A 23,899-nucleotide genomic window follows, 5' to 3' on the forward strand; every position below is an offset into this window, starting at 1 on the left:
TGTGGAACACGTGAAACAAGGTGTCCTAGCACGCCTGGTGGGAATGAAGACACAGGCCCAGGTCCATTTGTTTATTGATCCTGGACGGCTCCAGGGGGAGCTCAGACGGGACAGCCTTTGGCATCACGGACCCTCTGGACGTGTGCAAGAAGCCAAGGCTTCATGGGGAGGCGTGAGCCCCAGCCTCCGAGCTCCCAGCCCTAGCCTTGCACAATCAAGGTAATGGGGCAACAGCCACTTTCCTAAGGCGGAGTGAGGCAAGGGGCACCCACCCGGATGCAGAACGGGGTGGGGGACTTCTCCTCTTAAAACTGAGAGGCCAGAGGCCCGTCCCCTGGGCCCACTCCCCAGCAGGTCACGGGTCATCACCACTCTGGCTGCCTGGACGGGTTTAACCAGAGTGAATCATGTAGTGACCGGAGCTGGGGCAGCTGGCAAGGGCCGCCTCCCTCTGCATTCCATCTCCCCGCATGGCCTGGGGGAGAGGGACGCGAGCTTTGGCGAGAGCCAGAGCCCATCTCAGAATTGGGTCCCACAGAGGTGAGTCCAGACAGGCAGGGAGAGGGCAATGGGCTGCGGAGAAGAGAAGGTGGGGTGTGCCGTCATTCAAGGGCAAGCTAGGCTTAGAGCCCACCTCTCTGAGACTCCCGTATGAGTAGGAGGCTAAGGCGAGCCCACAGCGGGGTCCTCCAGCCCAGCCCAGCAGCAGGCTATGGCCACCGTGGCAGCCCAGTGCTCTTCCCAAAGACAACCTGCACAGGGCCAAGACCTACTGAGGCTTCAGCCAGCCCCCTCCCCTGTCTGAACGTCTGGGGTTCCAATCCCAAGGTGGGATGGCCGGAGCGTGACCACAGGGCAGTGTCCAGCCGGAATGGGTATGTGCTGTGTGCCTACGGTTCCTGAGGGCCAGAAGTTCCTTTGCCTAAAAAAAAGGAGGGAGACAGAGAAACACAAGCCATTGCTACATCATGCTTCAGACGCCATCCCACGAGCTGGCCAGCCCACTCCAGCCAGCAGGACGGGGCAGCTGCGAGGACCCAGGCACCCAGCTTGGGGGAGGCTGTGTGCCCTGCTTTGTTCCCCAAATCTCCAGGAGAGCCCAGTCTCTCCTTCCTCCACAAGACAAAGAACACTAACCACTACAGGACCAAATCACATCTCACCCTGTCATCGCTGGCCCTACAGATGCCCTCACTTCCCCCCACCTCCCCAGAGATGTCAGCGAGCACGTGCTGTCAGCAACCCCATTTTACAGATGACCAGACTGAGGTTAGGGACTGGCCACGGTCCCACTGGGGGCACGTGGGGAGCTGGGATGTGAGCTCCAAAGTGTGGGGAGGAGCCCAGAGGGGCTGGCGGGGCAGACAGAAGAGGGCCGGCTTGTGAGCATAGCACCTGTGCCAGCAGGAGGCCAAACGGCCAGAGGGGTGCTGTGCTCGGATCAGACGCACACGGGAAACAGCTGCCCCAAAAAACTGCTAGCACACGGAGCCCTAATTTCCCAAAGGTGGCGTTAGGCCACTTTGCTTTTACGTTTCATTCCCGCTACACGCACATTCCCTACATTAGTAAGGCAACACTTTCCTCCTGAGTGAAAAACCTCTTTGGATTTCTTTCAGTTCATGAAAACGGGTGCTAACGTATAAGGTCTTGTACAAAAGTGGAGTGGCACACGGGGACCTTGTGCGGGAGACGCCCTTCACTTGACACCATTCTGCGAAAAGTTTCGCCGGACTGCTCTTTTGCAGAGACTGGGAGAAACCCGTAGTGAGTGAGCGCACTGCCCACAGGGGCACACAGCCGAGTGCTCACTGCTTGCCAGGCCCCTGGGCACCACGTCAACGTGGGTGCCTTCACATCGGCCTGTGAAGGGGGCTCTGTGAGCCTAGCCACTGTGCAGAGGAGGGGGACCGCTCAGAGAGGCTGAGCAGCAAGATTGTGGCCACACAGCCCTAACCCTCAACCTCCGCCCAGCCCTGCCTGCCCCCTCAGAAAACCCTCCACCACATCCACTGTCAGATGCCCCTTTTTGGGGCACATGTGATCCACCAGGACACCTGCCCCCTTGTCCTTGCCCTGCAGCCACCCTCTGGGGTGGCCATGGGCAGCTCCTGGGCTGTATGCTTTGGGGCCCCCATGAGCTGTCACTGTCAGTGGGTGAGAAGAGTGTGCCCCCCGCCCCTGGGCTTCCAAATGTCAACAGGCCTGTGTCCAGCGGCCAGAAGGTGAGCTCACCTTTCGGGATGAACTTCAGCGAGCTGCTAAATATTCAGAAGCGGGACTGCCCCGGCTTGGGGCCATCATTCAGGAACTCATGGCCTAGCCCGTTCCCACACCTGCCACAGCACACCTGGAAAGACCGCAAAACAGCCACGTAACGGCCCCTCCTGCCACCCACAGACGGCGTCCTCCCCACACCCATGTCCCAAAGTAACTGCAGGCGGGAGTGGTCAGCCTCCATCCTGGAGCCTATGCAGGAAAGCTGTCCTGACTCCCTGTTTCCACCGGGACCCCAGGCTCTCCCAGAAGTCTGGGGGTGCAGCTCGCCTGGCTAAAGCCGGAAGCCGGGAGTAGACAGACTCTGAGCCCCTAGAGCTGTGGGGGGAGCACGAAGAAGGAAGGAATGACCAGCCCTCAGGCTCTCCCTGGCTCGGACCCCCACCACCGCCCCGCGGCTGCCCTCACCTTTAGGGCGTTAGGAGAGTTGCGCTCTGGACGCTTGGCCACGCTATCGGCGTGAATGGTCTCCGTGAAGGCGGGCCATGGGGATGAGTGTGCGTACTTCGAGCAGCTGGAGAAGAGCTCGTAGCCACACTTGGCACACACATAGACACCTGGGGGCAGAAGGAAAGGCCAAGGCACACACGTTGGCTCCAGTGTCTTTGGGGTGAGCTGCCAAATCCTCAAGCCTAGGAGAACAGAGCACTGTGCCCATCTGCAGGGTGGCCTGCACATCCTCCCCACGCCCCCACCTGCCCCCCACCCAGGCCTGGCTCTGTGGAGACACACCTCGGAGCTCATATCCAGTGCTCCTTAGCATGTGCCAAGCCCGGGAGAGCCGCTTTTCATTCAGCTCATTGGCTCTCATCAGCGGTGTGTGTGTGATGTACACCTTCCCACTTCAGTCTCGCTGTTTTGTTTAAGTGGGCAGGAGCCCATGTCCACTGCGGGGCTTGAACTCATGACCCGGAGATCAAGAGTCACGCGCTCTACCAGCAGAGCCAGCCAGGCGCCCCTTTTCCAGTTTTGTTTTGTTTTTTAAATATTTATTTATTTATTTGTCAGATAGAGAGAGCAACAAGCAGAGGGAGAGGGAGAAGCAGGCTTCCCACGGAGCAAACCAGCTCTTTGCTCAGTGGGAAACCTGCAAGACTCGATCCCAGGACCCTGGGATCATGACCCAAGCTGAAGGCAGACGCCTAACCCCCTAAGCCCCCCTACAGGAGTGCCCAGCACCCGCAGCCCCGCCTGAGGACAGCCCTTCCCGGAGTCCGTCAACCACTCAGCCTTTGCCAGCAAGTGGAGAAGGAAGCGAGGAGGGCTGGGGAGCTGCTGTGGAAGGAAGCTTCAGCTCCGCAGAGCGGCCTGAGGACAACTGCGGTCCCACAGCCAGAAGGCCCCAGGGGAGGTCTTTGCCCAGAGAGCCCTAGGTCACAGCTGACGTCCACAGATGCCCAGTGTCGCAGCCCAGCCCCCTAGAGGGCTGACACCCAACAGATCCTGCCCCAGGGGGAGCACTGCCTAGTCTTGGCTGTGGGCATGTTTTTACCAAATTAGTCCATTACCAGCCGCACAGCCCAGAAGGGTACACGCCAGGGCCTCTCAAAGCCTGGGGCCAGGGCTGAGGGTCCCCCCAGCCCCAAACCACTCCCATCTCTACTCCCCCACCTCCACTCAGGCTGTCAGGTTAAACTTCACTGGCCCTGGCGGCCTGGCGGCTGTCCCGGTTGCCCAGCCCCAGGGCCCTGGGAGGACTGGGGAAGCACCCAGGTGGGCGTTCCGAAGGGAACGCTCTGTGCTTCCGAGGGGTACCTGGGGTCCCAGGAACAGGGGAGGGGGCAAGGCAGCGGCATCATCAGGGGGCGCACTAGGATAGGAGCCTCCGTCGCGTCCCCCTGAAGTCCTGCTCCTAATCCGGATCCCCCAACCCCCCCCCCCGCCACCGGCCTCACCCCTTGCGAGCACCCTGACCCCGCGGGTTCCTCCCGGAAACCGCCTCGTTCACGCACGACGCCCGGCCAGCGACCCCGCTCCCCAGGTCGCCCCTCCCCTCAGGTACCCCCACCTTCCAGGCTCCAGGCCCCTCCGTCCTCCCGCAACCCCTCGCCGCAACCCCCCCGTGAACTCTGCCCTTCCGGGATCCCGGGGCTCCACCGCCGCTCTATGCGCGCTCCCGCCCGCTGTCCTCCCGGGAGGTCACAACTCATACCCGGTTCAAAGTGATTCTGGAAAATCTCGCCCCCAGAGAAGCTGCAGAACGACATGGCGCCAGCGGGACAGCGCAGCGACCGCACCCGGACGGACCCGAAGCCACTGGCCCGCGATAGCCAGGCCTGCGCCCGGGTCCCGCCCCTCCGGCCGAGGACCAATCACTGCCCGGAGCCTGCCGGGCTCCACGAGGCCCCGCCCCCAGAGGACCAATCACGATCAGAGACGCCCAGACTCTGCGCAGGCCCCGCCCCGAGGCCCCGCCCCGAGGCCCCGCCCCCGTGATCTCGCGGCAAGGGCTCGGGTGCGGCGCCCCCTACACTGCCGCCCCGCCCGAGCGCCAGGGGGCGCCTCTGAGCTGCGCCGGGCCGGGGCGAGGCCAGGCAGCAACACGCCTGCCCTGGGTTAGGTCCTGGGCCACCTGCGGGCCACCCGCCTTCCCGCGCTCCCCACTCTGAGACACGCGGGCAGAGTCGCCTCCGCACTTTATTAGACAGCGGGGACAGGCGGGGGTGGCGCCGCGCTGCCTTCGGGCTCCCTCCATCGCAAGCCGCCTACAGGTCCCTCGAGGTCTCCGGCTTTTCCTTCTCCAGATGCTTCTTCTGGGGACCCTGGTTGGGGGTTGGGGGAGACGGAGGGGCGCTAGCGACCGAGGTCTAGCCGGCGCCACTGCCCCGGCCGGGATCCCGGGGCTGCGGCTTTGTTGCCTGCGCGAATCCTGCGCGGGGCGGAGCTTCTGCGGGCCCAGATGGGGATGAGCGCAGGGGCGCCCCCGACCCTCATCTGCTCCAGCTGCCCCACTCTGGCGCAGGAGGGCTGTGGGGGCTGAGCCCCGGAGGACAAGGGGTGGGCGGGCTCACCATGAAGACCCTCTTCTCTTGAGCGGTCTGGAAGCGGCCGTGGCCAAACTTGGAGGTGGTGTCGATGAACTTGAGTTCAATGTTCTCCAGGGCTCGGCGGCTGTGGTGCACCAGCAGGGACTGGGGGTCCGTGGAAGACGAGAGCCAGATGTAAGGTCCTCGCCCACCGCCTCCCACCACCCCCAGTCCACACCTGGAAGGACTCACTCACCCAGCTCCTGCCAGAACCCCTCCTTTTTGCTCTTCCCATCCCCACCCTCCTCTGAGCAAGGTGCAGGACAGGGAGGCCAGCCCCCAGAACCTTCCCAGGGCCCATGGGGCTCCTGCTCCCCAGCCCACCACAGAGGCGCTGACCTTCCTCAGCGTGATGACCCGCTTCTTGGTGCCAGCAATGCAACCCTTCAGCATGACGAAGTCGTTGTTGACCTCGCCGTAGTGCGGGAAGCCGCCCTGTGGGAAGCTGAGTCAGCCAGGATCCAGGCCCCACAAGGGGCCACCGGGTTAGGGGAAGCTGCAAGCCTGGCCCCAGGGCAGCACCCTGGGTCACTCACCAGGGCAGCATCTGAGCCCTATTCTGAGTCCCTCCTTAGCTCAGTTCACAACCTACATTTTAGTGAGGGAGAAACCGAGACTCCGGGACGTGGAGTCGCTTGTTCTAGGCCCTGGAGGTGCTCCACACTGCAGGTGGGACTGGAACCCAGCTGCAGCTGCTGCCCTCCACACCCCCTGACAGCAGTGGGACAGGAAGCTGTCTGCAGGGGAGGCTCAGAGGATATGGGAGCAGCACTGGCTTGCGTTGCCAAGCCACCGCTCTCTGGGCCCTAAGCTCCCGGGGCAGGCCAGTATGCCACATGCCTGCCCGTGCATGCGTGCCCCGCCCACTCACCAGTGGTGTAATGGACTTGTCCGTCACGTCGTAGCTGGTGGACGCATTGTTCCTGACCACCTTCCCATCCTCCTTGTGCAGCCCCCGGCCAATACGGTAGATCTGCCAGGAGAACAGGGCATGTGGCAGGCCTCAGGGGGCCTCCGGAGCCAGTGGGATGTCAGTCCCCACCAGCATGTGTGCTTAGACCCAGGCACTGGAGGGGCATTTCAGAGCCTTCGGGGGGCCAGGCGGTGTCTGCATCACGCACCCCACCCCCTGGGGTCTGGTCATGAGTGTCCCTCCACCACCAGGACTGGGGACACACCTTCTTGTTGAGCTCTGTGCGGTGGTGGTAGCCTTTCTGCCCGGCCCGAGCGATGGAGCAGCCCACACGGGCAGGGTGCCAGGCGCCGATGCAGGCCACCTTGCGCAGCCCCTTGTGGGTCTTCCGCGGCAGTTTCTTGGTGTGCCAACGGCTCGTGACCCCTGCAGGAGGTGCAGGAAGGAGGTGGGGGGCGGCTAGTGGCTGAGAGGCCAGCCCAGGGGCCTTCCCGAAGCCACCATCCCCACCCAGACCCACCTTTGACACCACGGCCCTTGGTGACAGCAATGACATCAATGACCTCACTCTGGCTGAACACACTGTGCACAGGGACCTGCTTCTCTAGCCGGGCCTGGGCCCAGGCCACCTTCTCAGCCACTGTGCCGCCATTCAGCTGGATCTCCATGATGTGGGCCTTCTTCTGCCGGAAAGGCAGCAGCTTCATCTGCGGGACATGGCACAGCCGGTCGGCTCCCAGAGGCTCAGAGCCCCCATCTGCAGACTCGGCATGACTGGCTAGTGACTCCCATCAGGCTTTCATGCATGCATCCCTTCAACGGATGTTCCAGAGCTCGGGTCTGTCTCTATGTTATGTTCTGTGCTAGGCACTGGGGTATACAGCACGGAATGAGGCAGGCAAGGTCCTGGACCTCAGGGAGCCACTATTTAGTTGGGAGACAGAAATCGAGTAAATTCTTGGACAGGGCGGAGCATTCTAATGGAACCGTGGGGGCAGAGGGGACAGTCCTTACACACAGGGCAGTCAGAGAGGACCCCGCTGATGTGACACCAATAAGAAGAAGGAGCCACTAAGTGAAGATCTGAAACTTTGGGGAGCATGGGAAACCGCATTTGCAAAGGCCCTGTGCAGGGAGTTGGAGGGATGGAGAGGGGACCAGTGTGTCTGGACCATGGCGAGCGAGGAGAAACGTGATGTGGGATGAACTCAGAGGTGAGCAGGGGCCTGCCTGTGCAGGTCTTGTGGGGAGAAACTTGGGCTTCATCCTAGCTGCAGGGTGTGACTCACGGTGGTTGGTAGGTGGTTGGTATGTTTATGTATCTCTGGCTGCTGCTGTGTGAGGCACCGGCTGAGGGGACACATGGGAGGAAGCAGGGACACCGGCCATGGCCTAGTGCTCAGCAAGCACTTATGGAGTGCCTACTGCATACAAGGTGCAGCCCTAATGAGGCAGCCAGGTTACTGGCCCCGTGAAGCTCCAGTCCCTCAAGGGAAACGGACATGACCATGACCTGGTTACTGTATAACCAGGAACAGCAGGGGGGAGCAGGGTGCTGCTCCAGGCCTAGGCTAGCCTTCCCTGAGAACAAGACGCCAAGGCGGTGTTCCAGAATAAGCCAGATGTGTTAGTAATTCATCAGCACAAATCAAGCCAGACCCTATGTATGAATGTTGGCTCACATACACACTTGGGCCAGGACCCAAACTGAGGTGGCTGGCCCTTGGGCCAGGATGTTTGGCAGGAGATCCGGGCCTCTCAGGGCATGGGAGGGCCCTGGTTGAGCCTGCCCTCAGAGCATGCTGACCCCCAGCATGCCATCCCTGGGGCGGCGGCCAGCCAGCGCGGCCGGTCACCCAGCCCTCTGGGCCCATGCCCCAGGCTTGTGGTATTTTTAGGCTGACATTTGCCAGGGTTCCTGGAAGCTGGGATGGAGGAGGTGGGGGGGAGGGTGAGTCCAGGGCATGGCAAGGCTGCCGGGCGGACCTGAGTGTGGACAATGACACGGATGACCTTGCAGTACTTCTTCATGGCGGCAAAGTCCTTCTGCAGCTGCTTCTTGCCATCGGCATCCCGCCACCTCTTGCAGGCTTTGGTGAAGGCTTTCTTCTTGCTCTTGTGCCTGCGCCACAAGCAGGAGACACTTAAGGGGCCAGCCAGGGGCACCTCGCCAGGCCCGTCTGGGCCCCACGTGCCCACAGCCCACCGCGTGGGGCTCTTAGAACAGTGCATGCCCCCTCCTCTCTCCTTCCTTTCCCAGGGAGGCCACTGCTGGCCCTGCTCCTGCGGTCTCTGGGCTGCAGACAGGGGAGCGCTCCTATTCCCCGATGCTATCCTGGGCTGATGGTGTCTGAGATGGAGGGGCACAATCTAAGAGGCTCTAAGAGGTCAGCCGCCTCGCCTGTGGTCATCCAGCCCGCCCTGGCTCAGGGCCCCAAACCTGTCACCTCCCCCAGAGGGCCAGGACAGGGGCGCCTCCAACTCTGTAAGGACGGGGGTATCTGTGAGGTTCCTTGGGCAGATGGGCTTTCCCTTTCAGGACTTAGTGCAAGGGAAGATCTGAGGCCCCAGAGTGCCTTTCTTTCTGATGAGAAGAGCTTGTCCACGGCTCCTTCCCTTTCTCACCCTGGCTGCTAGGAAGCTCTGAGCCAACTCTGACAGTCCATCAAATTAGTCCCTGAATGTAATCCTAAATCGGAACCCTTGCTTCCTCTCTTTCTCTATCCCAATTTCTACTCCAGTCCCCTTGCACATGTCTCTTGTTGAAGCGAAGGCAATCCCCCATAAACATGCATTCCTGCAGACACCGCTCCTGCCTGCCCACACCCACTGTTCCAGCACCATGCTGGGGCTGGAGGGATGGCCAGACCACACAGCCTCCGCCCGAGGGCGGCCCTCACCAGTCCTTGTAGAAACGGCGACGGCACTCGTCACTAAGGTGCTCTGCAAAGATGGTCTTGAAGCTCCGAAGGCCTCGAGGGGTAGCTACGTAGCCGACCACGCCTACCACCACCAGAGGCGGCGTCTCCACGATGGTCACTGCCTCCACTTCCTCCCGCTTGGAAATTTCTAGAAGAGACCCAGAGGCAGGAGCATGGAGGAAGGCGTCCGGGGCCCATGGGAAAAAGCCAACTATAGCCCATCCTGCCCGAGGGAAGATGGAGCACCACGGCCTCAGGGCCCCCAGTGACCTCCGGCCACCAGCCTCCCCAGCCCTGGCCCTTCCCTCTCTGCCCGGCCCAGGGCATGGAGCAGGTGCTGGTCAGGGCCCTTCTGGTGGTCTACGATCTGCCTCTGAGATCTCAGACAAGGCCTGACCTGCTCCTTGCCTCAGTTTCCCCACAAGATCATCTGGAAATGGGCTAGGAGAGCCCACAGCCAGGGCAGCATCCCCCAAAGGGTAGGGCCCAGGATTCCCTCAGTGGTGCTCACGCAAACAATTTTAATTTTAATAGTTATGAGTATATGTGGATAGTTCTAGAAAAACACATATAATTTGTCCCAAACCAATGATTTTGTAGATGTTATTACTGAGACTAATACAAAGCAGAAGTGTACGTTTCCGGCATATATTAGGAACGGACCGTCTGGGTGGCTCAGTCGGTGGAGCATCTGACTCTGAGTCTCGGCTCAGGTCATGACCTCAGGGTCGTGAGATCCCAAGCCCCATGAGGCTGGGGACTCTGCTCGCAATTCTTCCCACCTCCCTCTCCCCTTCTCCCTCCCCACTACTCGCACGGGCTCTCTCTGTCAAGAAAATAAATAAATCCTCAAAAATAAATACATAAATTGGGGCGCCTGTGTGGCTCAGCGGGTTGAGCCTCTGCCTTCAGCTCGGGTCATGATCTCAGGGTCCTGGGATCGAGCCCCGCATCGGGCTCTCTGCTCCGCGGGGAGCCTGCTTGCCCCTCTCTCTCTGCCTGCCTCTCTGCCTACTTGTGATCTCTGTCAAATAAATAAAATCTTAACAAAGATAAATAAATACATAAAAATTAAAAACAGATGAGGGGAAGTGAAGAACAGGACGGTTGCCAAGAGGCCGGAGGTGCTGGCTGGCTGTAGAAAGGCGACAGGAAGGACCCGCGTGGGATGGAATGTTGCGCGGTGGTGCATTCACGCGGGGCCGAACCGCGCGGCACTGCGCATGCGTGCGTCCACCCGCCCCAGCTTGGGAAACCTGACCCGGATGGGCAGGTCGTATCCATGTCGAAACCGGTTGTGACCCTATTACCATAGTTTTCTACGCTATTTCCATCAGGAAACCGGGCGAAAGGTGCATGGAGCTCTCTGTCTCCGTCCTTAGAGCCACACGTGAGCCCACCCTGATGGGAAGACAAAAAGTAGACGGGGCACCTGTCTTTGAATCGTAGCCCCTCCCCTTACCAACCCGGCAACCGGCAAGTTTCCTAACCCCTCGATCTCCTCGTCTGTAAACTGGGGGCAAGGACAGTGGTCAGGACTCAGTGACAGTGCCCTGACCGCGGCTCCCTCAGCAGGACCTTGCCCTTTCTGGGGCTGCTTCCCCTCCTGGACCCCAGCTCCGGCCCCCAGCCTCCGGAAGTCTCTCCAGATCCCCTGGCAGGCGTGGCAAGAGGCCCCACACCCTCCCCATGGGTCCCCCTGCAGCCACTCACTGAGCCCGGGCCTGTGCACCTCTCGGACGGTGTGCGTCATGCCCGCCTTGTAGCCCAGGAAAGCCGTGAGGTGCACCGGCCGGCTGGGGTCGTCCCGGGGCCAAGTCTTCACCTTGCCCCGGTGCCGGTGGCTCCTCTTGTGGGGCAGGAAGCCCAGGTGTCCGTGCCGAGGGGCGGAGAACTTCCGGTGGGACTGGCGGCAGGAGGGGAGGGAGGTCAGAGCTGGGGTGTCTCTGGTGGGGGGCCTGATTGGGACCAGAGCCCAGACCCAGGGAAGTGAGTCAGGGACCCCAGACTGGGCCCCAGTGGTCTTTGGTGCCTCCCTCTGTCCACAGGAAAGGACGGAAGGCTGCCTCAGGGCCAGTGTCTTAGGGACAGAGCTGTGACCAAGCTCTCCTCACCCACAAGCATCCTGCTTCAGTGGGCTCAGCCTGCTGGGCCCAGCAAGGACAGGCCCACACCCTGGCTGAGGGCTAAAGGGACAGGGGGCCACTGCCATCTGTCCATTTCCTGCCCATTCTAGGCCTGGCAGCCTGAGCTCTGGCCCCCCTGTGGTCCCTTCAGTCACCTACAACCCCACCGGCCCCAGGCCCATCCCTGCTGGGAGAGACTCCAGAAGCCCACCCGCCCCTCCCAGGAAGCCGGCTCTTGCCCCCCAGCCCACTGACCATGGCTGTGGGTCCCTGTAGGTCAGGAAGGGAAGGGGCCTCCTGACAGGCGCCGGAGGCCAAGTGGCAGGGACGAGTGGCAGGCCAGCTCCCAGATTTAGCCCCTGGCAGGGGAGCTTGGTCATGTCCCGTGGCGGACATGGGCTCCGGTGCCAGGAGCAGGCCTGGCCTGGCCTGGGGCCGGGCGCAAGGGGGCATCAGATGGGCAGCCCGGGGTGGGGATACCTGGGGCCAGGCGTGTCACTCTTGTCCTTGGGGCCCTGGGACTGATTCACGCCCACTTTGTTTTCTGCCTTGTGCTACCCTCCCAGGATAGGAACTTGGCCTGTTAAGCAGTCAAGGAACCCCAGCGGGGGAGGGGCCTTCTTCCAGGGCTGCTGCAACAAGGGTCTGGCCTGGTCGGCAGGCAGTGAGACGGAGGGAACTCCTGTCCTGTCCTGTCCTGAGGGCCGTGAGCCAGGGCTGCACAAACTGGGGTGGGGGGTGGGGCGCTGCAGGCAGGGGCGCTAACGGCTGTGATCCTAGAACAAGGAGTCTATATGGTTCTGAAGTTCTGAACCTGGAGAATCAGTTGTATAGACCTAAAACGTCTCTGAGGGCTTGTGAGGCGCTGATGCTAAGATCTATGTGACTCAAATGTTAGGGCTCTTGTTACTCTCAAAGCCACTTTTATTGCTTTGGGCCGAACCCCACAGGAATAAAATCCCTGGCCAGGGGCAACCCTCTGCTTCCGGAGTGGCCCAGGGGGGCAGAGGCTGTCTGAGGGGAGAAAGCCCGGTAGGGCTGCTCACAGACTCAGGGCAAAGGGAGGGCCGCACATGTGGGACCCCGGGTGCATTGCAGGACTTGCGGCACCAGTAGGACTGCTTCCAGGCTGAAACGCCAAGAACTGGAGGGCAGGACACAGAGCCACAAGCTGCTTGGGTTCTTCCCTCTCAGCCGCCTCGTCCTGCTTCTGCTACATGATCTCCAAGTCCCTCTGCTGCCTGGTACGGGGGAAAACTGCCAGACCAGCGCTTTCCCTGAGCACAGGTCTCTGCTTTCCCCTGTTCTCTGTGGCGGCCGGTCTGGCCCAGATCTTTTGGGTTCCCTTGTTCAGTCCAATGTTGTAGGCCAATCAGTGTTAAGATTCTTTTGATCAGGGGCATCTGGGTGACTCATTCGGTGGAGCATTGGCCTTCAGGTCCAGTCGTGACCTCGGGGTCCTGGGATCGGGATCAAGCTCCACCTTGGCATCCCCAGTCAGCAGGGAGCCTGCTTCTCCCTCTCCCCTCCCACCCCCGTCCACTCCCATACTTTCTCAAATCAGTAAATAAATAATCTTTTTTTTTTTTAAGATTTTATTTATTTATTTGACAGAGAGAGATCACAAGTAGACAGAGAGGCAGGCAGAGAGAGAGAGAAGCAGGCTCCCTGCTGAGCAGAGAGCCCGATACGGGACTCGATCCCAGGACCCTGAGATCATGACCTGAGCCGAAGGCAGCGGCTTAACCCACTGAGCCACCCAGGCGCCCAATAAATAATCTTTTATAAAAGCTTCTTTTGGGGCGCCTGGGTGGCTCGGCAGGTTAAAGCCTCTGCCTTAGGCTCGGGTCGTGGTCCAGGGGTCCTGGGATAGAGCCCCGCATCAGGCTCTCTGCTCCGCGGCAAGCCTGCTTCCCCCTCCCCCCGCCCTCTCTCTCTGCTGCCTCTCTGCCTACTTGTGATCTCTGTCAAATTAAAAAAAAAAAAAAAGGAAAAAGAAAAAGGTTCTTTTGGTTGGATAGCATGTGTTTCTGAGTTCATGATTTCAGGAGTTGACATTTCTACGATCACTGATTCCGTACGTCCACAGTGTTGATGACTCTGTGGCCCTGGCCCCAGCTTCTAGGCAGGAAGTGACCAGCACTCTCCCGGGTACTGGTCAGGGGCCCTGCCAAGTATGGAGATCACCCAGGGCGGTCAGCAGGGCCCTGGTCAGTGGAGCTGCACCAGGAGGAACACCAGTGCCCAGGGCCAGGGCAGAACCACAGGAGCTGGACCAGAGCACTCTGCTCCCAGGAGCCCCAGGGCAAGCCCTGCCTCTTGCTCTGCCCCAGACAGGACCCCTAAGCTCACTTGCATTAGCCGGTCCATGAGAGGCCTTGAAAGACACAGTGGGGCCCAGAGAGGGCTGCAGGGAAGGGGCAATTCCGGGAAGGCTTCCTGAAAGAGCGGGCCGTTTGGTAGTGTGTGTTATTTGTTGATGCTGTGTTACTTGCTTGTTCCAGCGACCTGTGTTGGAACAGAGCCCAGCTCTGTGTCCCCCTTGTTCCCGGCTGCACTTGCCACGTGCACGTACACCGACGAAACGGAATGAACGGTTTATTTATTCCTGTGTCTGTGTTGTCTTAGAACGTAACCAGGAAAAAAAAGAAAGAAAGAAAGGAAGGAAGAAAACAAACAAACAAAAAGAATGCAAGCAGGGGCCTCTGCTTCCTTCATTAGAGTATCCCAAGGGCCTAGAGCAGCGCCCAGTCCAGAGGACGCGAGATGTAGGCAGAGCGGGGCGGAAGCGTGCTCAGGGCTGCCGCAGCCCGCCATTGGGCGGGCCGATAAAACTACAAGTCCCATGGTACTTCGCGAGCGGCGGTCGCACTGCTCAGGCGCAGCCGCCTTGGGGCGGCCTCAGCAGCGGGCGAACTACAAGTTCCATGGGGCCTCGCGAGCACCGCCCCCGACCTTGCGCACCGCCCTAGGGCGTCCTCTGCGGCGAGCGAACTACAAGTTCCATGGAACCTCGCGAGAACCAAGCCCCACAACCTCCGCGCCGGCGCAGCCGCGCTAGGGCGTCCTCTGCGGCGGGCGAACTAGGCCGTGGGATCCAGGCAGAGGCCGGGGTTCTGCGTCCGACAGTGGGTCGCTCCTGCGCGCCGCAGCCATGCCGGACAGCTGGGACAAGGACGTGTACCCCGAGCCCCCGCGCCGCACGCCGGCGCCCTCGCCGCAGACCTCGCTGCCCAACCCCATAACCTATTTGACGAAGGCCTTCGACCTCCTCGTGGACCGGCCCGTGACCCTAGTTAGAGGTACGGACCCCATCCGGGCCTCGTCGCTCCCCAGGGCCCCTCGCCGCCCTTCGGCGTTCCCCGCACCCCGTCGCCCAGCCTGGATGCCCAGCTGCACCCCAGGCTTCGCCCCCGTGACCAGCCCCCGCCGTCCGCACCTGCGGGCTCGGTCGCCTCCTTGGGCCCCTCGGCCCCCCACCTTCAGTGCACTCTAGGAACGCTCCTCGCTCCCACACCAAGAGTAATCATTGCGTTTCCTCCACGCATCCTGGGTCTCCGGCCTCGCCCAGATATTAGGGTTTGTTTGCGGATCGCAGTCTGGCCCGGGGCTGGCTAAGCCCCATCCGCCTGCACGCTTTGCATCCTGCGTTCTGCACGGAAGGCAGTCTGCAAACCGGTATTGAGGGTTTCCCTTCCAGCCTTGTGCACGCCTGCAAAATGACCGGGGTGGTCGGGTGCTGGCCGAGGACCCCTCAACCTAGGTGTGCTGTGACTTGCAGTACGTGTGTGCTCACGCCTAATGGCTGTCCAGATGCCCCCGTCTCCAGTCCAAACCAGGCGTGTGTTTAAAACAGCTCTTGGTTGCCCAGTTGCTGAGCCGGCCCAGTGGAGGCGGCGGCAGGAGCACACTGTCCCTCAGGCACTAGTGCCCGCCGTACATCCATTCCTTTCACGGAGTAGTTCATTCAGCAACCCAGCCGCCCAAGTGATGCGATGCCCTGGTCACTTTTAGGATAAAGTCAGCAAATCAGACCCCCAAATCTGAAAAAGGCACAGCAGCGGACCCACTCTTTCTCAGAAAGTGTTTTATGTGTCTGCAGGAATGAGATTTCATCAGTTCCAGCTTGTCAATTTCTGGGTGGGGACGTTGAGGCCAGAAGGTTAGTGGCAGTAGAACTGCTTTGGGGCCTCTGCCTACTGGTCAGACCCTGTGTTGTGGAGAGGTTGGCAAGCAGTAGGACCCGTAGAAAGGTGTGGGCTTGGAGAGCATGGGTTCAGAATCCTGAATTTTCTCTGGGCCTCAGTACTCTGTACTGGGACTTACCCCCTGGGACAATACACTTGGTGCCTGGCTCCCAGGAAGGGTTAGGGTTTAGGTTAACCTAACCCAGGACTACCCAGCCACACCTGTTTTTTTGAGAGTCTAATTGGCAGTCTTAGTAAAAGCCAGAAAGGTTTGGGCAGTCTGCCCCTTCCGTGGCTTGTGAGAAAAGAACAGAGCTAAGAGCACATTCTAACCGTGGCCTGTCCAAACCAACAGGGCCTTTAGAGTCTGGGGTTTTCTCTTTACAGAGTTTATAGAGCGGCAGCACGCGAAGAACAGGTATTACTACTACCACCGGGAGTTCCGCCGTGTGCCAGACATCACCGAGTGCCAGGAGAAGGATATCTTGTGCATGTTTGAAGCAGAAATGCAGTGGAGAAGAGACTAGTATGTCCTGTCTTTGGGTGTCCTTTCTTAGTTAAGAAACAGAGTCTTGGGGCGCCTGGGTGGCTTAGTGGGTTGAGACGCTGCCTTTGGTTCAGGTCATGATCTCAGGGTCTTAGGATCGAGCCCTGAATCAGGCTCTCTGCTCAGCAGGAAGCCTGCTTCCTCCTCTCTCTCTGCCTGCCCCTTTGCCTCTCGAGATCTGTCAAATAAATAAAATCCTTAAAAAAAAAAACAAAACAAGTCTTGCTTAGTGAGATCTCCTGTTGGGCTCTCATCCCCCAGGGATACTGTGGATGGTGGTCAGGGGCCAAAACCTCCTGGGTTTGGCCCAGATTCTGAGGGTGGAGGGGCCAGACAACAGGGCTTTAAGGTTTTGCTTTTATTCTACTGTCTTCTGCATACGGGGAAAGGATTTCTCATAAACTTTTTTTTTTCTTTTCAGTAAAGTCGATCAAGAAATTGTCAACATTATCCAGGAGAGGCTGAAGGCGTGTCAGCAGCGGGAAGGCGAGAGCTACCGGCAGAACTGTGCCAAGGAGCTGGAGCAGTTCACCCAGGTGGCCAAGGCTTACCAGGACCGCTGTAAGCAAGCGCCCACCCCGGTCTGATGCTTGAACCCCAACATCATAGCCCAGATTTTGCCAGTTGTTTGGGGGAGGGGGTATTAAGCCCTAGACTCAAGGTCCCTTTACTGCTAAGTGTCATCGCTGTTTCCTCCCCGCTTGTAAAAAGGGCTCTGGTCTGTACCAGGGTAGAAACCGCCCCTGACTTCCCTCCCATCTCCTTCCCAGATCACGACCTGGGAGCACATTACTCCGCCAGGAAGTGCCTGGCAAAGCAGAAGCAGCGCATGTGCGCGGAGAGAAAGGCGGCTAAAGAGGCTGCCGCTGCCTAAAGCAGCTCCTTGAGCACCTTCCTGAAACAATACAACTCAAATAAAAAAGTTTAAATAAGAAAGCTGTTCCTGGTGTCACTTTCGGTCCCCCACTTGGATCTGCTGACCGTACTGGTTCCGTCTCCCTGTAAGTCCAGCTTACGACTAAGATCATAAGCGAAATAAACAAAACACTGTTAACAAGCTTTAGTTCACTTTATTTTTCTTGTATAAAACTATGTGGTAGCCACAGCTGGAGCCTGGGTCCTCTGCACAGAGACTCTGGTGTGGGTCTTCACAAGATGGTCCGTGAACTCCTAGAGAAGAGAAACAAGGCTTTAGCTGTAGCCACACCCCAGCACCTTGGGCACTCGTTGAGGCTAACGAGGGAGCTGGGCAGGCAGTACCTGATAGGGAGACTTGGTGAACACAGTCTCCTTCCAGAGGTCAGGAGTGAGATAGCTGTAGGTCTTGGAGATGGCATCAAAAGTAGCCTTAGCTGGAACAGAGAAACAGGAGAAGGTTGGCAGATTCAGGGACACAACACCCCAGGTGCAAACAGATGTCGCGCTCCTAGGAACAGAGAGGCCACTTGGGGCCAGTCTGCCGTGCATTAGGAGGGCCTTCCTCTCTCTCTCTGGAAGTACGCCAAGCACACACACAGTATGATTAAGCGGAGCTGAGAGAGGCCACAGCCCCCGTGAAGGCCACCTACCAAAGTTCCCCAGGGTGGCAGTGCAGCCCCTGGCCGAGGTGTAGCAGTCGTCGATACCGGCCATCATCAGCAGTTTCTTGGGCACAGGGGCCGAGACAATGCCAGTGCCTCTGGGGGCGGGGATGAGACGCACCAGCACAGAGCCACAGCGGCCAGTCACCTGGAGGGTGGAGGTATCAGGAGATGACCTACGGGGAGTCTGCACCACCACAGGCCCCGTCGCTTACTGCCCCCCCAAGCCTACCTTGCACGGGACAGTGTGGGGCTTGCCAATCTTGTTCCCCCAGTAGCCTCGCCGCACAGGGACGATGGAAAGCTTGGCCAGAATGATGGCCCCACGGATGGCAGTGGCTACCTCCTTGGAGCACTTGACACCCAGACCGACGTGTCCATTGTAATCTCCGATGGCGACAAATGCCTGTGAAGAGCCTGAGATGGCTGGTGGTCCACTGGTCAGCACGGCCATCACGGGCCACCACCCAGGATCTGTGGCACCCCTCGAGAAAAGGGTGGCCACTGTGAAGCCACTCGGAGGTCCCGAAGAGGTCCTTTCTCTCTCTCCCGATTACGAAAGCCACACGCGTGGTATCAAGTGTGACCATGCAGAGCTGAGAGAGTCCCACCGAACCCCGCGCACACACAGCTCACAACACCCAAGGGGGCTGGGGTACCTTGAACCTGGTCCGCTGGCCGGCGCGCGTCTGCTTCTGCACAGGCATGATCTTCAAGACCTCGTCCTTGAGGGAGGCTCCCAGGAAGAAGTCGATGATCTCAGACTCCTGCGGGGCGAGGACGGGGCCACGCAGGCGTTTACCGCACAAAGCCCAGGAGCCACCTGGGACACTTCCCGTGAGAACCTCCACCCGCATCCCCATGCCGGTTTTCCAGCCGTCCCCATTTCGTCTCAGCGGAACACCCCCGGCAGACACAAAGGACGCTCGCGCACGCACACCGGCTGCGCCCGGGACACACATGCCATCCCCGCACCGGGGGCAAGGACCCCGCCTTACCTTGATGGGCAGGGAGAAGAGATAGATCTCCTCCAGGGACTTGATCTTCATGTCCTTGACCAGACGGCCCAGCTTGGTGACGGGGATCCACTGCGGAACAAGGCCTCGGTGACCACGGTGCCCCGATCGGCGCCGCCCCGGGCCCGTCTCCCGCGAGGACCCCACCTACCTCCTTGTCCTCGGCCTTGCCCCCGCGAGCTCCGCGACCTCGGCCCCGGCCCCGACCACGGCCCCGGCCCCGGCCCCGGATACCGCTGCCGAAGCCTCCGCGGAAACCGCCGCGGCCTCCCATTCCAGGGCCCCCGGGCCCTCCGGGCCCTCCCGCAGCACCGGCGTCATCCGCCATTTGCTGAAAGGAACAACGAGAGTGGGCCGGTCAGCGAGGCCCGGGCATATACAGTCTGCCGGGGCCACGGCTCCCACCCGGAAGCGCCAGCGCGCCGGACCGAGCCCCGCCGGACGGCCGCGGATCACCGGCGCGGGCCCCGCAGCACCCACCACGGAAAACCCACACACTCACGTGTTTTCTCGGAGAGGAAGAGCGAGGCCGCGCGGAGCCAGTCTTTATACCACGCCAGGTGCCGCGAGATCTCAGCGGCCCCGCCCCAGGCGCGCGTCCGCGACGGGCTTATGGGAGCGGAGGCCGCGCGCTCCCGGCTTTCCCCGCCCGCTCCGCGTGCGCCTGCGCGCCTGCGCACCTGCGGCCTCGCGGGCCTGAACGTGTGCGCCGCTGCCGCCCGGCTGCCGGGCGCCGCGAGGTAGGTCCGCGCGCCGCGCCTCGCGCTCTCTGCCCGCGAGACCCTGGGTGGTAGCCGGGACGTCGGCGTTGGTTGAAAATCACCCGCGGCTTTGGCCGTGGCCGCGGGTGAGATTCGGCGCCCAGAGCCACCGGGGGCCTCAGCTCACCGCCCGCTCGTCCGTGTGGGCCGGTGAAACCCAGGCCCCGACACGCGCCCCGCCGTCCCCCGCCCGCGTGCGCTCTGGCCTCCGACCCCTGACCCCATGTTCTGCCCCCAGGACGCCGATGTCCGGACCGTGAGGCCCACGCCGCCAGGACCGCGGGGGGCGGGGGGGCCCTGCCGCCAACGCCCGGTAGAGCTGTCGGTCTGAGTTGTGCACGTGTGGGCGCCCCCCGCCCGTCCGCCTGGAGCTGCATCTTTGGGTGCGGGGAGCAAGGTGTGCAGCGGAGGAGGGACCCTCTGCGACACGTCCTCTTGCCGGCCGGCCCAGTTCCGCGTCGGATGCCACGGAGGGGTGCAACTTGGGCCCCAGGGGTTGCACTGACTCCTGCGTGGCGCTCCGTGGGTGGCGGGGCCCGACCTGAAGCCCCGCTGTGTGTCCCATACCGCATCGCTTCCACAGTAGCGAAGCACCTGTGAGCTTGTGGCGAGTGGGCTGGGCCACCAACCTATTGGCGAGGGTGACAATGAAGGGAAACATCCCCAGGGGAAGTCGGGAGGCCAGATGGGGAGCCATGGGGCTCACTATCGGTTACAGGCCCTGATAGGGAACGACATGGGGGTTACTCTCGCAGCTCAGGCGTCACCCTGAATTCTCCAGTGGACTTCGATCCGTGAAAAGATCCCTCCCAGCTTTCTTTCTCAATGAAATAAAGTTCCTTTGTTTTGTCTGTTGGGGGATTGCTTGTGGTTTCGCTGTAGCTTGCGCGTTCTGAGCTGTGGTTACTCCCAAATAAACACGCTTTTGCCAGTGAAATAACTGGGTTTTCTTTTGCAAGTTGATACAAGAATGAGAGTGTACGATTCCCAGGTCAAGGGCTTGTGTTGGCCCCTTACTGCTCTCAGGAGGGCACAGGGTCTGGGATAGGATTTGGTGAGCTCGGTACTCAGGGCTACTGAACGAGCAGTTCCCGGTTCCGTGCTCCAGATGGGGAACATGCTGGTTTCCCAGGTAGAGCTTGATTTCCCAGTGTCTTCTCAAAGGCCTGCCCACGTGGTCAGAGCTTATGTTCTGGAAGGCTTTCTCACAGACTAGGCACCCCACCGACTGGGCACCACAGGTTACATGGGTCTCTGTCATCTGGTCCAGATCTTCCTGATCTGTACTCTGCGGCTAGTTCCATGAGTCTTTGATCCTAAGAGACCTGATGGTGGGTCAAAAGTCCTTGCGCTCTTGGAGATCTGGCCTGGACAGCACTATTCGAGAAGGGAGAAAGGAACAATTCCTACATTCCTGCCAAAGCCTCAGCTTTGGGGAAACAGTCATCAGAAGTTTGGTTCCCAGCCTAGTGCTGCTTGGGTATCAGCTGACAGCCACTCCCAAGACGGGCTTCAGGGACCTGCCCCAGGTCCAGACTACCTAATCCCTCCACTCCGAGCAAAGGCCATATGGTACAGGATCCCAGTGGGCCCTGACCCAGGGCTGTGATTGGCCTGAGCTGGACAATGCCACTGTGAGGTCGGCCCACTCCTGCTGTAAAATGGAGGCTCCTGAGCCCTGGGGGTCAGTGGAGCTGCCATCCGGACACAGATCATGGTGAGACTGGGTCCCTTTTGCCTCTGGCCCTTAAATGCGTTCCTAGTTTGAGACCTCCCCAGAGTTGGACCCCACTCCTCACTCAGCAAGGGTGAACAGCTCCCAAACAAGATAAGGAAAGTAGCCTTTTGTGAGGGCTCTGGCCAGGTCTAACTCCAGGCCAAGGCCAGCTTCTCCAGTTGGGGACTAGTAGTCTTGGTCTTGACCCTCACCGCTGCCCCCTCAAAGTGGGTGCTGACCCACCACTCCACTTGGGACTCTCATGGTCCACCTCCCCATCCTGGGGTTTCCCTCTGGGTGTGTGGCTTGATCCTGGTTCAGCCAGTCCCTGATTTTGGCCTGGTCTTTGCAGAGTGGTGGCTATGATCTCAACCTCTTCGCCAGCCCTCCCGACTGCAACTTCCTGTGCTCTGTGTGCCATGGGGTTCTCAAGAGGCCGGTGAGGTTGCCATGCAGCCATATCTTCTGCAAGAAATGCATCCTCCGGTGGCTAACCAGGTGCTAGTGGGCACCCAAGAGGCTGGGAGGACAAGGGCAGGGCTGTGTCCATTCCTGTGGCCCAGAACAGAGAGGAGGGTGGGCCAAGCATTATGTCAGAGTGGGCATAAGAATCAGCTCCCAGGGGTGCCTCGGTGGCTCAGTGGGTTAAGCCTCTGCCTTCGGCTCAGGTCCTGGGATCGAGCCCCGCATCGGGCTCTCTGCTTAGGGGAGCCTGCTTCCCCCTCTCTCTCTGTCTGCTTCTCTGCCTACTCTCTCTCTCTCTAATAAATAAATAAAATCTTAAAAAAAAAAAAAAAGAATCAGCTCTCAAATCTAGGACAATAAAGTACGTGTGTCCCCGCACCCTGTGGCACTTACAGCCCGTGGCCCCAGCCTCAGAGCTGAGTCCCCATGAAACCCTCAGGCCTCTTCCAGCTCAAGAGAAGGGATCACCTGGGAAGGTGTGCTGGTCCCTTCCCACTCCCAACACTCTTCACCACCCATTCCTGCCTCCTAGACAGAAGACCTGTCCGTGCTGCAGGAAAGAGGTGAAATGGAAAAAGATGGTCCACGTAAATAAACTCCGCAGGACGATTGGCCGCCTGGAAGTCAAGGTAGCCTGAAGCACCAGCTCCCAGCACCCTTCTCGCTCCAGCCAGGGGAGGGGGTAAGGAGAAGCCTGTCCTCAGAACCCAGGGTTTCTGGTCTAGCAGCGCTGATTGCAGCCTCAAGGTCATCAGTCCTGCCTGTGTGGGTCCCATCTCTATCACTTACTTGCTGTGTGACTTTGAGCAAGTTACCTAAGCTTTTTGAGCCCTTAGGGTCTCAGCTGTAAAATGGGGATTATCCAAGATTTTTAGAGGATGAAGTGTCCTCTCTGCCGGCCATCACCCTGGTCCCTAATTTTTATCGTTGAGGAAACTGAGCTTTAAAAAACAAACAAACTTGGCTTCTGTGCAACAGCAAGGTCAGCCCCACCATGTATACCCCAGTCCCTCAAGCCTTCAGCCCTGTGCACCTGCTCTCAGAGGTCTAGATTCTTCCCACCTCCAAACATTTGCCCAACTATTTCCCCCTCCACATCACTGATGCCGGGAGAGCTTGGTGGGCTCCCTGGTCAGGAAAGTCATAGATGGGGGGGGGGGGGTCCTACGTAAAGCAGGCTACTCCTGTGCTGGGTGGCCATGTCCCACCTGGTTTGGCTCATATGGTGCTCTCCGTCACCCTCAGTGCAAGAATGCGGAAGCAGGCTGCTTGGTGACTTGCCCCCTGGCCCATCGAAGGGGGCACCAGGACTCATGCCCTTTCGAGCTGATGGCCTGCCCCAACGAGGGCTGCACGGCACGGGTGCCACGTGGGGCTCTGGCTGAGCACCGGCAGCACTGCCAACGTGGGGCCCAGCAGCAGTGCCCACTGGGCTGTGGGGCCACCCTGGGCCCCGCGGAGCGTGCACACCACAACTGCTACCGGGATCTGCGCGATGCCTGGAACCAGCGTCAGGAGCGCAGCCGGATCCTGGTGCTGGGCCTGCTGCGGCGCATGCGCAAAGTGCACCGCACCACCACTCTCATCCGCAGGCAGCTGGCCCAGCTCGGGGACTTCCTGGAGGAGGACGACGCGCTGCTCATGGGAGCCCCGCAAGGGGAGGCCGAGGCCAACCCAGAAGGCAGCATTGGGGCCGAGGTGTGGGGGCCCCAGGGCCACGGTACCGTGTAAATTGAGGGGAAAATAAACGCAGATCCCAGGCCTGCCCCGCCCCGCTGCCTCTGTGCCTGCCGGCCTCACAGCTTTATCCCATTTGCCACCCGCCCCACTTCCAGGTACTACTGCCTTCACCACGCGGGGACACTGGCCTTTCTCCCTGGGCCGCTCCTGCCCGGAAGGCTCTTCTCCTTGCTTTCCGTTTGCCTGCTTTCTTTTCCCTCGGATGTCTCTTCCTCGCAGAGGTTTCCCCTGATCTCCCAGTCTCCTTCCTGTTACTTCTACTAAGTCTGTTAACCAACTTCCCAATCAGCCAACCGCTCAAAGCCCTCAACTCCTAGGAGAAGCCCACGCCTCACAGGGAAACCCCATTATCTCTATCTCCTGCCCCTATGGTCTCCGGACCCGTCTAGCCACAAGCACTGTTCCCCCAGGCAGCCACAGGGGTCCCCGCTCTACTCGGGCAACACCTTACCTTCCCCACCGCCCCATTTAAAAGCGCACCTCCTGCATTCCGCCCTGTCCCGTGGCCGAGATCTGTTCTTTCCACAGCACGAATCGCCCACCGCTCCCGATGACTCCTTGCCCGACCTCCCCCAGCCCTCTCTTCTAGCACCTGCTTCCCTGGGGCCTCCCAAACGTCTAGA

General features: G+C 60.2%; 5 protein-coding genes and 3 non-coding genes across 8 annotated transcripts; 3 read left to right on the forward strand and 5 right to left on the reverse strand.

Annotated features, from left to right (window-relative positions):
- Positions 1-169: 169 nt before the first annotated feature.
- Positions 170-4,552, reverse strand: MSRB1 (methionine sulfoxide reductase B1). Its single transcript, XM_032846010.1, has 4 exons — positions 4,430-4,552; positions 2,686-2,834; positions 2,236-2,350; positions 170-922 (listed from the first exon to the last, which is right to left on the reverse strand). Exons 1-4 carry the CDS (start codon positions 4,482-4,484, stop codon positions 891-893), a joined length of 351 nt encoding a protein of 116 aa, XP_032701901.1. The 5' UTR covers positions 4,485-4,552; the 3' UTR covers positions 170-890.
- A 344-nt stretch (positions 4,553-4,896) lies between these two features.
- Positions 4,897-11,668, reverse strand: RPL3L (ribosomal protein L3 like). The gene is made up of 10 exons (XM_032846008.1): positions 11,519-11,668; positions 10,851-11,043; positions 9,117-9,285; positions 8,203-8,338; positions 6,737-6,923; positions 6,482-6,642; positions 6,175-6,276; positions 5,643-5,738; positions 5,289-5,408; positions 4,897-5,039 (listed from the first exon to the last, which is right to left on the reverse strand). Exons 1-10 carry the CDS (start codon positions 11,657-11,659, stop codon positions 4,983-4,985), a joined length of 1,362 nt encoding a protein of 453 aa, XP_032701899.1. The 5' UTR covers positions 11,660-11,668; the 3' UTR covers positions 4,897-4,982.
- Positions 11,669-14,322: 2,654 nt separating this feature from the next.
- Positions 14,323-16,886, forward strand: NDUFB10 (NADH:ubiquinone oxidoreductase subunit B10). Its single transcript, XM_032846033.1, has 4 exons — positions 14,323-14,565; positions 15,838-15,976; positions 16,419-16,558; positions 16,768-16,886. The coding sequence occupies exons 1-4, from the start codon at positions 14,418-14,420 to the stop codon at positions 16,869-16,871; spliced, it is 531 nt and encodes a 176-aa protein (XP_032701924.1). The 5' UTR covers positions 14,323-14,417; the 3' UTR covers positions 16,872-16,886.
- Positions 16,887-17,047: 161 nt separating this feature from the next.
- RPS2 (ribosomal protein S2) lies at positions 17,048-18,945 on the reverse strand. The gene is made up of 7 exons (XM_032846032.1): positions 18,745-18,945; positions 18,576-18,665; positions 18,237-18,344; positions 17,810-17,983; positions 17,566-17,725; positions 17,258-17,349; positions 17,048-17,167 (listed from the first exon to the last, which is right to left on the reverse strand). Exons 1-7 carry the CDS (start codon positions 18,919-18,921, stop codon positions 17,087-17,089), a joined length of 882 nt encoding a protein of 293 aa, XP_032701923.1. The 5' UTR covers positions 18,922-18,945; the 3' UTR covers positions 17,048-17,086.
- LOC116860219 lies at positions 17,411-17,539 on the reverse strand. The gene has a single exon (XR_004381287.1). It is a non-coding gene; the product is annotated as a small nucleolar RNA SNORA64/SNORA10 family (small nucleolar RNA).
- LOC116860218 lies at positions 18,050-18,183 on the reverse strand. The gene has a single exon (XR_004381286.1). It is a non-coding gene; the product is annotated as a small nucleolar RNA SNORA64/SNORA10 family (small nucleolar RNA).
- A 455-nt stretch (positions 18,946-19,400) lies between the features above and the next one.
- On the forward strand, positions 19,401-19,527 carry LOC116860221. The gene has a single exon (XR_004381289.1). It is a non-coding gene; the product is annotated as a small nucleolar RNA ACA64 (small nucleolar RNA).
- A 1,168-nt stretch (positions 19,528-20,695) lies between these two features.
- Positions 20,696-23,488, forward strand: RNF151 (ring finger protein 151). The gene is given in 5 exon segments (XM_032846007.1): positions 20,696-21,071; positions 21,424-21,569; positions 22,069-22,165; positions 22,782-23,236; positions 23,238-23,488. Coding segments are annotated over 5 exon segments (747 nt in total). The 5' UTR covers positions 20,696-21,068; the 3' UTR covers positions 23,284-23,488.
- Positions 23,489-23,899: the final 411 nt, after the last annotated feature.

This window comes from Lontra canadensis, unplaced genomic scaffold, assembly GCF_010015895.1.
Source record: "Lontra canadensis isolate GAN:19392208 unplaced genomic scaffold, GSC_riverotter_1.0 scaffold171, whole genome shotgun sequence".
NCBI classification, from domain to species: Eukaryota; Metazoa; Chordata; class Mammalia; order Carnivora; family Mustelidae; genus Lontra; species Lontra canadensis.

What these genes read in the sequence shown, in the direction of transcription:
- RPL3L (XM_032846008.1), bottom strand. Translation starts at nt 11,659, where the DNA reads ATGTCCGCCACGGGACATGACCAAGCTCCCCTGCCAGGGGCTAAATCT. An exon ending in GGTGCACAGGCCCGGGCTCA is followed by an intron (nt 9,286 to 10,850) that starts GTGAGTGGCTGC and finishes GGTCTCTTCTAG; the next exon opens with AAATTTCCAAGCGGGAGGAA. An exon ending in GCACAGAGCTCAACAAGAAG is followed by an intron (nt 6,277 to 6,481) that starts GTGTGTCCCCAG and finishes TTCTCCTGGCAG; the next exon opens with ATCTACCGTATTGGCCGGGG.
- NDUFB10 (XM_032846033.1), top strand. Translation starts at nt 14,418, where the DNA reads ATGCCGGACAGCTGGGACAAGGACGTGTACCCCGAGCCCCCGCGCCGC. An exon ending in GCCCGTGACCCTAGTTAGAG is followed by an intron (nt 14,566 to 15,837) that starts GTACGGACCCCA and finishes TTCTCTTTACAG; the next exon opens with AGTTTATAGAGCGGCAGCAC. An exon ending in CAAGGCTTACCAGGACCGCT is followed by an intron (nt 16,559 to 16,767) that starts GTAAGCAAGCGC and finishes TCTCCTTCCCAG; the next exon opens with ATCACGACCTGGGAGCACAT.
- RPS2 (XM_032846032.1), bottom strand. Translation starts at nt 18,921, where the DNA reads ATGGCGGATGACGCCGGTGCTGCGGGAGGGCCCGGAGGGCCCGGGGGC. An exon ending in CCCACACTGTCCCGTGCAAG is followed by an intron (nt 17,726 to 17,809) that starts GTAGGCTTGGGG and finishes TCCACCCTCCAG; the next exon opens with GTGACTGGCCGCTGTGGCTC. An exon ending in TGCCACCCTGGGGAACTTTG is followed by an intron (nt 17,350 to 17,565) that starts GTAGGTGGCCTT and finishes TCTCTGTTCCAG; the next exon opens with CTAAGGCTACTTTTGATGCC.